The sequence below is a fragment of the Gopherus evgoodei genome, chromosome 12, assembly GCF_007399415.2.
Source record: "Gopherus evgoodei ecotype Sinaloan lineage chromosome 12, rGopEvg1_v1.p, whole genome shotgun sequence".
In the NCBI taxonomy this organism is placed as follows: Eukaryota; Metazoa; Chordata; order Testudines; family Testudinidae; genus Gopherus; species Gopherus evgoodei.
In genome coordinates, this window is record NC_044333.1 from 1303526 (window position 1) to 1317964 (window position 14439).

Consider the following 14439-nt stretch of genomic DNA (forward strand, 5'->3'; position numbering starts at 1 on the left):
CGTGTTTTCTTGTTCCTTTTTCAGTAAGCACTACTGTCTGCAGAAGGCATCCCCTAGGGAATGGGGTTGGGGGCAGGGCGGCAGCATAGGTGCATACTCCAGGCTGAGACTGAAGGCTGCATGAATCGTGCATCACTAGAAGTACCAGCTACAGCAGCGTTTAGTGGGGAAGCGGGTAGGCACCACATGGCCCAAGTGCTAGGGACTCTCATGCTAGCTGGCTTTCCTCTCCAGTGAACATCCCCCCCACCACACACACACATACACACACCCCAAGAATCTGGCTTTGCTTCTGCAGAGTAAATGACTGGGGATCATACAAAGAGGCAAGTTTGAGCCATGCCATGGGAAAACAGCCATCCCATTGATGTTCTCTACCTAGTGCACAGTGTCCTGATAGAGGCAGATCCGTCTGTAGAACAATGGGAACGCACTCCCGCCTGGCAGCAGCCTCCACGCAATCTTCCCTTTAAATACACAGAAGACGATGACAGAAGCATCAGCTGCTCAATGAAAAATCTGATTGGAGGGTGGGAGGTTTAGTCTTTGCTGGGAAACTCCATGGTACAGATGGTGGTTCTGCTGCTGCAAGCAGATTCAGAGGGGCTCTGGCCCTTTCCAGTGCGAGGGATATCAAGAAGTTAGGAGGGGGTGAAGGAGCCAAAGGGTGCAGGAAGCAGAGGTGTGAGGGAAGAGATGGGGTGAGTTAGGCGGAGTCTGGAGAGAGGAGGAGATATGGAAGGAGTGGAGATCACTGAAGGCATCTGAGGGGGACGAGGTGGGTGGACATGGTCAGTGTTGCTCCGGGGGGGCTGGGGGGAGAATCTTGACTGTAGCATTTGGAGAGTGGAGAACTGAGGCACTGGAGGTGTTTGCAGTGGCCGAGTCAAGGATTGACGGGCTTTAACAGTAAGGCTAGCTTGTTGCCAGAAAAGAGCCTGGCTGGCAGGGGAGAGGAGAGGAGACTCTGGGCCCTCCTAGAGGGTCTGGGTGGATATGTCTGAAGCTGCTAAAGAGGAAATACAATAAATCTGGGAAGCACAAAGTAAACGTGAAAGAAGCAGTGACACGTGACGTGATCCCGTCTTGCTCGCTAGCCGTGGTAGTGCTGCATGGTTGCTGATAGCTGCATGTCTCTTTGTCGCATAGAGTACTCCATCCCTGTGCACAAGTACTTCTTCCCATTCATCTTCATGCTGGGAATGTTCCTGTGGTCCTTAATAGAGTATCTCATCCATCGCTTTCTCTTCCACATGAAGCCACCTGCTAGTAACTATTATCTCATCACACTGCATTTCTTGTTGCATGGCCAGCATCACAAGGTGAGTAGTGCTCACCCCTGCTTGCAATGTAGGGAGTGGCACAACAGATCTCTGGAGAGAACAACCTCAGACATGGGAATTAGTCATGCATGTCAGTGTGATTTGTGGCATCTCTCTGATTAGGAAAGGAGCACCACCCAGTGCTATTAGATTTGCCCAGAGCAACAGCCTTGCCACAAAAGCTAAAATTCAAGGTCTGACCGAAGTTGCGGAGCCGTGCTTAGACACGCACAGGACCAGCTCCAGCGGCAGCCTGCCAGTCTCTTGGCACATGGCATGGCAAGCCGTATGCAGCAAGACGCCAGATGTAGGGGCATTTGCCTAGAATTTCTCAATGGTGACTGCAAACGCTTTAGCGAAGGCTGCTGACGCAGGGTTGTGTTTCTCAATGACTCAAAGCAGGGTGAGGTGCTACATCCCTTCTACAACAGTAGATGCTTTAGCACTAGTGATGGGAAATGCAGAAGCCCTGAGACTTGTTGGGTAACTAGAAATTGGGTGAGTTGATTTGTGAATGTAATATCCCAAATCCATGAATGCGGTGCCAGCTTCTTGGCTGGAGGAAATCAACATCACTCGACTGAGCTCAAAGGAGCTGGGCCAATCTGCACTGGGTAGGGGTCTGACCAGGTTGAAACTTAGATGGTTAAAAGTAGCTTTTAACAAACTTACCCTTCTGTGGGCACCTGAGCTGCCTTGGCAACCTCTAGCTCTGTTAGGGTTGGGAACAGTGGCAAAGTAGCTTTAGAAGTGGCCACTGCTGCAACTAGAAGAACTCTAACCCCCTGAAAGGTGGAGCTGGCCGTCGTAGCCAACCTAACACCCCAACAGGCGCTTGTAGATGCTTCTGACGTTGCTTGGAAGCTCACTCATAATGCCTTAAACACAGCTCCTTTGACTGGTCAGAGGTTCCACAATAGCTGTTTGTAGACCCCGAGAGCAGAGGCAGACGTATTTGTAGCTTCTGATCTGATGGTAATTGCTCACATAGCCCCCTCTCTCTCCGGGTCACGTGAACCAGGAGAGTATCGCACCTGGGTTCCTTAAACACGCTAGGAACTCATCTTGTCCATTGTACTTCTCTGCCTCCAGTCTCCGTTTGACAGCTCCCGTCTGGTCTTCCCTCCTGTGCCTGCATCGCTGGTGATTGGGTTTTTCTACACCCTCTTGCGCCTGCTTCTGCCTGAAGCAGTTGGCATGTCCATGTTTGTCGGCGGGCTGTTTGGTTATGTTGTCTACGACATGACTCATTACTACCTGCACTACGGCTCGCCAAAGAAAGGCACCTACCTGTATGGGCTGAAGGCTTATCACGTGAAGCACCACTTCGAACACCAAAAATCAGGTACTTGCCCCTTTCTCTTCCTTCCTGCTGCCCCCTCAGATCAGACATGTGACCGGTGAACACTGGTAACCCCTGGGGAGCTGAGACAGCAGGTCAGACTATGCTCATTAGGGCTGCATCATCCATGCCTTGGGGCGTGTGGTGACGTGTCTCTGAACCATCATTTGTCTCATAACCCGCCCCAGGCTTTGCTCTTCTCCTCTGAGTCAGCTGGAGCTCCGCTCCTGTGTGCATAAATCTCCTGGAGACTTAAAACTGGGCCCATGCTTTTAATCACAAGGGCCTGACTGTCTAAATAAATGTGGCCTTGGGCACCGAAAAAGAAAAAAGTGGCCTGATCCTCACATATGTTGAGCCGTGGCAGCCCCTCCCAAGGACAAGAAAAGCTGCAAGTTCTCAGCAACCATCTTATTGTGGTGCCTAAACATGGCCTTGGGTACCTAAAGTTAGGCCCATCTGATTAAAAGCCTGCTCCCAGTTTTGAGTTCCCAGGAGGTTTACGCATGCAGCGGAGAAGATCCAGCCTGACGGTAATGGCACAGACGTGTACGCCACCCCAGTGTGGCTTTGTAAATGGTGGTGGTGTGTTCTCTTGTCAGTCTCTGTTTTCCTCCAGTTACTGTCTGACATTTGAAGAAAGTGTGGGACGCTTTTCCCCCTCTTGATTCACTTTCTTCAAACTTGCTGTTAATCAGGGGGGCTGAAATCAAGCTCAGGAAATTCCAGTGCATATGGCTGACTACCGAGCCTTAACTCTGCCCCTGTTTGTATGTGCCTTGATTAAGGCAAGTTGTGTACTTGAGTCAGGAAACTTACTTTGATTTATTAAATGTGCAGATGTAATACTCTACAATCACATACCAACATATGCAAAAAATTAATTTGAATCAGTTGCAAACAGATGCTTCCTAGTCTACCAAGAATCCTATTTCAGAGCTTTTTACATTTGAAACAAACCTTAACTACTTCCTTGTGTGTGCAGACATAGGTAACGGGGACTGTGCACAGATGCACATGTGTACCTGAAACAGCGGCGGCTCCAGGCACCAGTTCTCCAAGTGCGTGCCTAGGGCGGCAAGCTGCAGGGGGCGGCCTGCTGGTCACTGTAAGGGTAGCCGTCAGGCTGCGGATTTGGCGGCAGTTTGGTGGCGGGTACGCCAAAGCCGTGGGACCGGCGGACCTCCCACAGGCAGGCCACTGAAGGCTGCCTGAGTGCTGTGCTTGGGGCAGCAAAAAAGCTAGAGCCGCCCCTGACCAGAAATTTGTAGAAGGTTTTTCCTTGTGACCAGAACACTAGTATGTGAGATGAAGTTGAGCTTGTGAGATTCTATTGGTGCATGAGGGCAGAGTTAAAGTGGTGCGTTCAGCCATGACTTCTGAACGTGGGAGGATTTTAAGTCTGTAAAAAAAGCTATGGTAATGTAGAGGCTGGGTGGATTTAAATAATCACAGAGTCCTAGAATGTCAGGGGTGGAAGGGACCTCAGGAGGTATCTAGTCCAACCCCCTTTTCAAAGCAGGACCAATCCCCAACTAAATCATCCCAGCCAGGGCTTTGTCAAACCTGACCTTAAAAACCTCTAAGGAAGGAGATTCCACCTTCTCCCTAGGGAACCCATTCCAGTGATTCACCACCCTCCTAGTGAAAAAGAGTTTCTTAATATCCAACCTAAATCTCCCCCACTGCAACGTGAGACCATTACTCCTTGTTCTGTCATCTGCCACCACTGAGAACAGCTGAGCTCCATCCTCTTTGGAACCCCCCTTCAGGTAGCTGAAGGCTGCTATCAAACCCCCCTCACTCTTCTCTTCTGCAGACTAAATAACTCCAGTTCCCTCAGCCTCCCCTCATAAGTCATGTGCCCCAGCCCCCTAATCATTTTCATTGCCCTCCACTGGACTCTCTCCAATTTATCCTCATGCCTTCTGTAATGAAGGGACCAAAACAGGACAGAATACTCCAGATGTGGCCTAACCAGTGTTGAATAGAGGGGAATAATCACTTCCCTCGATCTGCTGGCAATGGTCCTACTAATGCAGCCCAATATGCTGTTGGCCTTCTTGGCAACAAGGGCACACTGCTGACTCATATATCCAGCTTCTCATCTACTGTAATCCCCAGGTCCTTTTCTGCAGAACTGCTGCTTAGCCAGTCGGTCCCCAGCCTGTAACGGTGCCTGGGATTCTTCTTTCCTAAGTGCAGGACTCTGCACTTGTCCTTGTTGTCGAACTTCATCAGATTTCTTTTGGCACAATCCTCTAATTTGTCTAGGTTCCTCTGTATCCTGTCCCTATCCTCTAGCGTATCTACCATTCCTCCCAGTTTAGTGTCATCTGCAAATTTGCTGAGGGTGCAATTAATCCCATCATCCAGATCATTAGTAAAGATGCTGAACAAAACCAGCCCCAGGACCGACCCTCTGGGGCATTGCTCTTGATACTGGCTGCCGACTAGATATGGAGCGATTTGATCACTACCCATTGAGCGTGACAATCTAGCCAGTTTTCTATCTACCTTATAGTCCATTCATCCGGCCCATACTTCTTTAACTTGCTGTCAAGAATACTGTGGGAGAGCATATCAAAAGCTTTGCTAAAGTCAAGATATATCACATCCACTGCTCTCCCCATATTCACAGAGCCAGTTATCTCCTCATAGAAGGCAATCAGGTAGGTTAGACATGACTTGCCCTTGGTGAATCCATGCTGACTGTTCCTGATCACCTTCCTCTCCTCCAAATGCTTCAAAATGGTTTCCTTGAGGACCTGCTCTATGATTTTGCCAGGGATTGAAGTGTGGCTGCCAGTCTGTAGTTCCTCAGGTTTTCTTTCTTCCCGTTTTAAAAGATGGGCACTACATTTGCCTTTTTCCAATTGTCCGGGACCTCCCCTGATCGCCACGAGTTTTCAAAGATAATGGCCAATGGCTCTGCAATCACATCAGCCAACTCCCTCAGCACCCTTGGATTCATTAGATCTGGACCCATGGACTTGTGCACGTCCAGCTTTTTGTAATAGTCCTTAACCTGTTCTTTCACCACTGAGGGCTGCTCACCTCCTCCCTATACTGTGTTGTCTGGTGCAGCAGTCTGGGAGCTTACTTTGTCTGTGAAAACCAAGGCAAAAAAATCATTGAGTACTTCAGCTTTTTCCATATCATCTGTCACTAGGTTGCCTCCCCCATTTAGTAAAGGACGCACACTTTCCCTGACCACCACCTTGCTGCTAACATGCCTGTAGAAACCCTTCCTGTTACCCTTCACATCCCTTGCTAGCTGCAACTCCAGTTGTGTTTTGGCCTTCCTGATTACACCCCTGCATACTCAAACAATATTTTTATACTCCTCCCTAGTCATCTGTCCAAATTTCCACTTCTTGTAAGCTTCCTTTTTGAGTTTAAGCTCACCAAAGATTTCACTGTTAAGCCAAGCTGATTGCCTGCCATATTTGCTAATTTTTCTGCACTTCGGGTTGGTTTGTTCTGGCACCCCTGATCAGGCTTTTTTAAAATACAGCCAGCTCTCCTGGACTCCTTTCCCCCTCATATTAGCTTCCCAGGGGATCCTGCCCTTCAGCTCCCTAAGGGAGTCGGTCTGCTTTTCTGAAGTTCAGGGTCCGTATTTTGCTACGCTCCTTTCTTCCTTTTGTCAGGATCCTGAACTCAACCATCTCATGGTCACTGCTGCCTAGGTTGCCACCCACTTCTACTTCCCCTGCCAATTCTTCCCTGTTTGTAAGCAGTAAGTCAAGAGGAGCACGGCCCCTAGTCGGTTCCTCCAGCGTTTGTACCAGAAAGTTGTCCCCAACACACTCCAGAAACTTCCTGGATTGTCTGTGCATTGCTGTATTGCTCAGCCAGCATGTCAGGGTGATTGAAGTCCCCCATTAGAACCAGAGCCTGTGACCTGGAAACTTCAATTAGTTGTCCAAAGAAAGCCTCATCTACCTCATCCTCCTGGTCTGGTGGTCTAGCACACGCCCACCACGACATCACCCTTGTTGCTCTCGCATCTAAAATTAACCCAAAGACTCTCAACAGGCTTTTCTCCAGTTTCAAACTGGAGCACTGAGCAATCACACCGCTCTCTTACTTACAATGCAGCTCCTCCACCCTTTCTCCCATACCTGACCTTCCTGAACAGTTTATACCCATCCAAGACAGTGCTTCAGTCATGTGAACTGCCCCACCAAGTCTCTGTTATTCCAATCACATCATAGTTCCCTGACTGTGCCAGGACTTCCATTTCTTCCTGTTTGTTTCCCAGGCTTCTTGCGTTCGTGTACCTACACCTAAGATAACTAGCTGATTGCCCTACTTTTTCAGTATGAATCAGGAGGCTTTCATCTTGTACCCTCCTCCTTGTGTTTCCTCCCAGTATCCCACTCCCCAACTTACCTCTGGGTTTAGGTCACCATCCCCCAGCGAACCTAGTTTAAAGCCCTCCTCACTAGGTTAGCCAGCCTGCCTGCGAAGATGCTCTTCCCTCTCTTCGTTAGGTGGAGCCCATCTCTTCCTAGCAATCCTTCTTCTTCCTGGAACAGCATCCCAGAATCCAAAGCCCTCTCGCCGACACCACCTGCATAACCACGCATTCACCTCCACAATTCCCAGGTCCCTACTTGGGTCTTTTTCCTTCAACAGGGAGGATGGACGAGAACACGACTTGCACCTCAAATTCCTTTATCTTTCTTCCCAGAGACACGTAGTCTACAGTGATCTGCTCAAGGTCAATTCTTAGCAGTATCATTGGTGCCCACATGGAGAAGCAGAAAGGGGTAGTGGTCTGAGGGCTTGATCAGTCTCGGCAAACTCTCCATCACATCCTGGATTCTAGCTCCAGGCAAGCAGCACACTTCTTTGTTCCTCTTTATTAGAAACTTAAGCCATCTAGTCAGCTGCAGCTCTGCAATGGCTTGACACGTATGTGGGTGGGAAAATCTAGGTGCTGAGAAGTGAGTCCAAAGGTTTTAAGAAGTGGCTGCTGCTTTCTGAATTGGCACTAAAATGCAGCAGTGCTAAGGGCACTGTCCCCCTGAGCTTGTAGCCTTTCTGATGGGGTGTAATGCAAGTCCTGACTATTCTGGTAATTAAAGTGCCTGTTTAAATGTTAGGCAGGGGTCAGGGTGTTGGCTCCAATGACCTGTTGAAACTCCCCTGTCATGCTAAATTTCCACCTGTACCTTTTGCTTGGGTTTTTGTAGACTTCGCTTCCTGCTAAACTGCTGTGTGCATCTGCTGCTGCACTCTCTTCCTCAGAGGTGGCTGCATTTCAGTGGTGGGAGAAGTAATTGTGGCTTCTGCATCCTCAACACATTTTTGTTAAAAGTTCCGAGGATATGTCTATTCTGAGCACTCCTTAGAGTGACGTGGTGAGCACATACACTGAATGCCCAGCTAGCCCAAGTACAAAGAGCAGTGTAGATGCTTCCAGTGCCGGAGCATTTCCTCGCTACGTCCCCCATGCCAGAGCCTTTCACTGACACATGTAGCTACACATCACAGTGTGGTGTGTAACTACACATACCCGACGTGCTGCTGCCAGTGGGGTGCACTGTTGATGTACCCTGCCACTGTTTCATTAGGGTGAAAAGTTCTTACAGAAATGAAAGCTCAGATTTACCTGCGGCATGGAGTGTGAGGCTTATATCTGTTGGCGTTGCCTAGCCAGCATTATCTGACCAGCCCTGGGCTCTTGGCATCTTCCTCTTCCATTAGCCACTGAGGACGTGCTCCCTGAGCTGCCTCCAGACTATGCAGATGGAGAGGCACATCCCAAATGCCTCAGGCTGGTGGAAAGGTCAGGATCCAGGATACCCCTTTCCGCTTCTCCAGTGATCATTGGCTCAGGAGCACAATGGTTATCTCCATTTTCCAGACAGGGAAACTGAGGCACACTGGGATTAAGTGACTTTCCCAAGGCTACACTGTCACCAAAGAACAGGCACCCTAAAACCATGCTGATAAGTCTACATCCATCCTCTGAGGAGAGGGTGAGGTCTCCAAACAAGCATATCTCTCTGCCTGGTTTCCTAGGAGAAAAGTACTGTGTGCAGGTAGCTTTTGTTGTCATGAATGCAGGATAGCTTGGCTGTCAAACACTTTCTCCTCCCACAGGCAGGCAGCCTTTGTTCTGTTCTGTTCTCTTCTCTTCTCCTAAGGGAATGGATTTCTCTGTGCCATGCAACGCTCGCAGTCTGGGACTGGTTCTAGAGGAGACCTGGGTGGTTCAGGCTGGCGAGGGTTGGCTGTGTTAATGGTGACACGTTTGGGGCCCAGAGGGAGGGAGCTGGTCCCGCCTCTGCTTCTCATTCCATGGTTGCTTTTAGTCTCTGAAGTGCATAAAAACCCTCCGGCTTTTCCCAGAAACTCATGCAATTCCCTGGAAATGCTCTGCCCCTCCCGCCTTCTTGGAAAAGCTACTAAAGGCCAGTGCGGGATTTTTAAAAACTCTCTCACTTCTTACCAGTGTCTCTCTTTCAAATGGAACGATTCCATAGATCAAAGGTATTCCTCCCCGTCTGCAAGGCATTAGTCCCTTATATGGCCTGCTCCACTGGGAGTGGTGGGGGGCGTGGAGGCCTAGCACTGTGCAAGAGCCCAGTGCAGAATATTCATTGGGTATTGTGGGTAACATGCTACAGAAGGGTTGCTAGCCGGTATCCAGGTCCGTGCTACTGCATCAAGCACATACCCAGGGTCCCCAGCGGGCTCATTGGCCTGGAGCATGGGAGGAGCTGTGCTAAATTTAATATCTTCAAATGCAAAATGAGCAAACACTCTGGAGGGTGCCCAAGAGCTGTGCTGTGCTCAGCAAAGGAGCAATGACCCTTGGAGCAGCACTCAACGGCGCTCAGACATGCCCGCTTTGGAGGGCGGGGGGGCACTAGCGCTCGTGCAGTTTTCTGAGCCATGGCACCTTTTCCCACCATTGTGAGTGCAGCAGCTGATACACACAGCAGTTTAGGCAGGAAGTGAACACTACAAAACCCAGCTGAATATGCAGGTGGAAATTTAGCATGACAGACAGGTGCAGAGAGCTTGTTGTCATAGCTTCCCCCACTGTTCATGCTGAATGTCTAGCTGGGGGGAGATGCAGCCAATTCTGTAATGTTCTCCCTCCCTCTGCCTGAGCCAGGAAAACCCCTTCCAAACAGGAGCCGCCCATACAGTGCCTGTGCCAGGTGACCATTCTCTGGGAATGCCCAGACCTGGCGCCAGCTCTCCCTCACACTGCCAAGTCCCAAGAGCAAGGGGAATCTCCCGAATCTTGCACTGTGTCAGAGAAGTCTCAGGCTGCCAGCTGCTCCTAGGTGGCTCACACTTGGGGGCTGAGGTGTGTAGGCCCGAATCTCCTCCCATCACCTTGGCGGCCCAGCACTTCGGTTGTTACTTGCCTCAGAATCCGCTTGTGGCTTCAGTTAGTCTAAATCCACCTCTGGGGAGCAGCAGCGTTCCAGCCAGAATGCAGCTGGCATGCAGTCACCGTACAATGACCTGGCTGGCTGTGCTCCCTGGGTGTCTCCGCTCTCACTGACTGAGGCAGGAGGAGAGGGGTGGGGGTCTAATGGGCAGGATGCCGGACAGGGCCAATTCGCAGTTCAGCCCCAGCGGGACCTTGGGCGAGTTCCCAACTCTAGCCTGTGCCTCCCCGGCTGTAGAATGGGGACCCTCCCCATCGCTCAGGCTCCATTACTGACGGTGAGGTGCTGAGACAGGAAATGATGAAGGCCATGTAAGACAGATCAGGGGACCATTTTTTGAATGCCAATTCACACAGCCTCTCTCTCTTTCCCCCCCCCCCCACCCCCTCAAGGCTTTGGCATCACCAGCCGATTTTGGGACCGTCCATTTAAAACACTAATCCCAGAGGAAACCTTTGAGAAAGAGGATTAACATCCGTGGCTCCCCTGCTTGGCATCTGGCTCCTGTGTCCCTGGTGTGTCACGCTGCCACCTCCCCTTCCACCAGCACAGGACGTTGTGAGGGGGCATCCACCTTTGCAGAACTGAATGACTGGGGGTAAAGGCCCCTTGACCACGGAGGGAGAACTCTGCTCTGTGTTGCTGGCTTCTGTCACTCTGACCTCACAGCCTCTGCCCAGCTCCTGAGAGGCAGCGGCGCCTGTGAGTTAAAGGCAGGTATTTCTCCCGAGAGGGATCTACGCAGTGTTCTCTAATGATGCCACTCAGCGTGGAGCAGTAACTTTGTGTGTTTGCAGCGAGTCCGCCAGGAGAAGAGGTGGCTGCTATGTAAGTGCTCTGGGTTTCTTTGCTCTGAGCTCATCAGCAAGGAGGGAGGAAGGAATGGGGACAAGAACTAACTGCCAAGTCATGAGCTGCATCTAAACCATCCTTGCAACCTGTGTTGTAAACACCAGAGCAGGCTGCAACCAGCTCCGGGGGGGAGCTGCAGCTCAGGGAGACTTCAGATCCCATGATGCACTAAATTCTGCATCCGACTGTCCTGGCCCAGTGCTGAACTGGCCGCTCTGGTCAAGAGAAGCATTGCATGCTGGGACCTGTATTCTCTATGGGTGGCATCTCCCCATTCCAGATGGGAAAAGGGAGTGTGGGCCTTAGGGGAAGACTCGGCAGGCAGCCACATGCAGCCCCGCTGTTGGCACTGGAGTGAAGGGATGGATGCTTCAGCTCTCCAAATGCCAGGGGCTGGCCCCACTCCCAAGGGCTTGTTAATTCCAAGTAAAGCATGGCAGTACACAGAGGAGGAGGGGCTGCTGCTCTGTTGGACACTGGCTTCCAGCCAGCTCGACAATTGGGGCCCAGTGGGAGGTGAGGACCCTGTGCTGCCATTTGTCCTCCAGTGCATTAGCTGTGCAGTCAGAATCCTGCCCACCCAGCGCACACACGCGTTAGGTACAAAGCTTTTGGCTTTGGTGCCACATGGCAAAATCGTGCCTGCGACACCGTCCCCCCTTGGAACCAGCCCGTCCATTATGGCCCTTGCTCTGTATGCCGGAGAAGGTGCATGGGCTGCAGCACCAAAACCCTGCAGACCGCAACCCCTTCCTGAGGGGTTGCCTGCTCTCCGGAGGGCAGAGTATCCCGGCTCACTGCACTGCCAGTCTGACGCATCTCCTGCTTTGGTGTCTGAGTGGAGAGAAGCCTGTGGCTGAAGGGAGCTCTCTGGGCTCAGCGGGCAGAGGGAGTGGAATTGCAGCACTGATGCTCCGGTTTCTGCCCCTGCTCAGGCCCCTTCCCTGTGTCTAGGGGTGGGGGTAGGATATCTGTTCTCCCTGCCCCAACTTAAATCCTTGCAACAGCCAAAGCGAAGGACAGTGCCTGTCCAGGCCAGACCCACTGGAAGCTAGGAGTCCCTGAGTCCAGGGAGGAGGAGGGTGCTGCAGTGAATGGCCGCCCTAGGGCCTGCTGGGAGCAGAATTCCCTCCTTTCCCATCTGATCTTCCCAGTTGTGGGGCCATGGGCTTTCCTCTGGGGCTCCAGAATGGCCGTGTCCTTCCTGGCTAGGTGGGGTGTTTTGAACATGGATGCCGGTGACTCCAGGAGCCACTAAGGGCCCCTCTGAGCCAGGCTGAGCTCTTGGGCCACGGCACGGCCTGCAGAACCGGAACTGCCCTTCCAGCTCTGTCGGAGATGGGCAACACCCACTGTATCCTGCCTCCATTGGCCCTGCCTGTTCTGCCCAGCGTCTGGCACTGGTGGCTGAGTGCAGACACGGGTGGGGCACTGGGACTCCCTGATGGGCGCTCTGTGCTGTGGCACACCTCTTGGCCTGTTGGCTCCCTTGTAGAAGAGGAAAATAGTGCTGCTGTCTTTAATTTTCCTCCCCTCTTTCCCGTTGGCTCTCAGTTCCATGCCTTTACCTGCCCCCTCCTGTAAGGTGGGAGGAGAGGGGTGAGGGAAATGAGAAGGAGCTTGTTTGTCTTGGTCATCTGGCCACAAAGCAAGTGATGGAGCCAGCAGTCTTTGCCAGGGCTCTCCTGAGTCCTACCCCAAGACCCTTCTTCTGCGTCTGCTGCCGGCAGGTTCGGAAGCATCTGGCTCACACCCTGCCCCTCATGGGATTCAGGACTTACAATAGCAGAGGTGCCATCTGCTTTCTCTGTGAGTGCCACCTGTGGCCAGTCCCATCCTGGAGAGACACACCAGCTGGGCGAGTGCTCAGAGTTCCAGAAGTCTCGTTCCCCTTAGAACTAGCTTAACATCTGGTGCTGCTACGTCCTAAGTTTGGGGCCAGGGGACTTTGAGAACTCTGCCCTTCTCAGGGTGGGCCAGACTGTCCACAGCTGATTTGCCAAGGTAGGGGATTCTTGGATCCCGAGACTTTCCTTCCCCTCCCCCATGGTGGGCCACTGATACACAGGTGGAATCTGCTGCACAGCAGGCCCTGATAGATGAAGTGGCAAATGTGCCCCCACCCCACACTTCCTGCCCTCCCCTTCTTGGGGCTGCTGCAGGCATTCCCACTCTTTCTGCTCCTCCTCGGCTGGCAGTGTTCTCTAGCTCTTTCTCTGCCTTGCCAGCCCAGCAGTCTCCTGCTGCTCTCCGGGTCTCCTTGCCATGCGTCTCCTTCCAAATTCAGCACCTTGCTCCACAGCTTGGGGAAAGAGCACGCACCCGCTGGAGCACCCACAGTGTAGCTAGCTCCCTCCACAAGATGGCATTGACTGCTCCCTTGAGGAGACTGTGTTCATATGGGGTCCAGTTCTCACCCCCCCGCCCCGACGTCGGAATCTGGGCCATTGTTGTTAAGCATCGTGCAGTGTTCATGACTTTTGATGTTGAATAAGCTCCTTGAGTCTGGAAGCTGCTGCTAACATGCTTGCCACAAACCTTCAGCTGACTAACCCCTGGACATACGACAGCTCCTGTACTGCAAACTAGGCCGTGCCCTGGCACTACCTTCCCCACCCCAAGATCTGAGGCATGTAGCACTTGTGACATTGACCAGATCACTTCAGAGGGTTTTTTTTTCAAGTCACCCCCCCTAAGCTGGGATCTGGGGCGGATTCCAGCTGTGAGGGGGAGTTGCTTGGGGAGCCCAGCTGAGCCAGGGGTAAGGCTCTTGCAGTTTTGTGTCTTGCCGCCTTCTAACCCAGTGTACAATATCTTTTTTGCCAGATTTATCCTGTTAATGTTTTTTGTAGACATTGGCTACTTGAAACTTAAACTCCAATGAACATAATTGCTAAGAGGCCTCTTATTTTTGATGATCCTATGATTTGTTTTTCCCTAATGTCTACTGCTGACATTGAAAGGTTTGAAATAAAATTATCCATAAAACTGTAGACGTGACATAATTGTAAATAAACTGTATATTTTGAGAAAAAATTGTTTAGAAGTGTGTGGAAGTTTTCATACATCTTGGGATGCTCTCAGCCTGGAGGGGGGCACCGAGACTGGTTTACCTTAACAAGAGACCACACCCAAGCCTGAAGCCCCATGATGTCCCATCTACCTGTGGTTCCTAGCTACCAGTGCTGGTGCATGGTTTCAGATGCCTCCAGTCAGGCAATTCTAGAAGGAATTTCCCATGACTTTTTCCCTACTTCACCATCTTCCATCTCTGTCCCTTGAGACAAGGCAGAGCGCTCAGCCATGGCACCTGCAGGGCAGCAGCTCTTAGCAAAGCTGGGGAAACTGAATGTCCTACAGACTTCTGGGCATCCCCATTGGCCATGAATTGGTTGGGAGTATGTAGATTTTCCCTGGACTTGTGCCAATCACTGGGGGAGGGGAACAGCAGCCATGAGTCAGCCTGTGGGTACATCTGCACTGGAGCTGAACTTTCAGC

The 14439-nt window shown here is 51.5% G+C and overlaps 1 protein-coding gene across 1 annotated transcript in view; it reads left to right on the forward strand.

Annotated features, from left to right (window-relative positions):
* The window catches only part of FA2H (fatty acid 2-hydroxylase), a 74761-nt gene extending 60819 nt beyond the window's left edge, over positions 1–13942 (forward strand). The window contains exons 5-7 of the mRNA XM_030582127.1: positions 1150–1322; positions 2415–2667; positions 10481–13942. Of these exons, the coding sequence (XP_030437987.1) occupies positions 1150–1322; positions 2415–2667; positions 10481–10560 (506 nt within the window). The 3' untranslated portion in view covers positions 10561–13942. The remainder of the gene's footprint in view (positions 1–1149; positions 1323–2414; positions 2668–10480) is intronic.
* Positions 13943–14439: the final 497 nt, after the last annotated feature.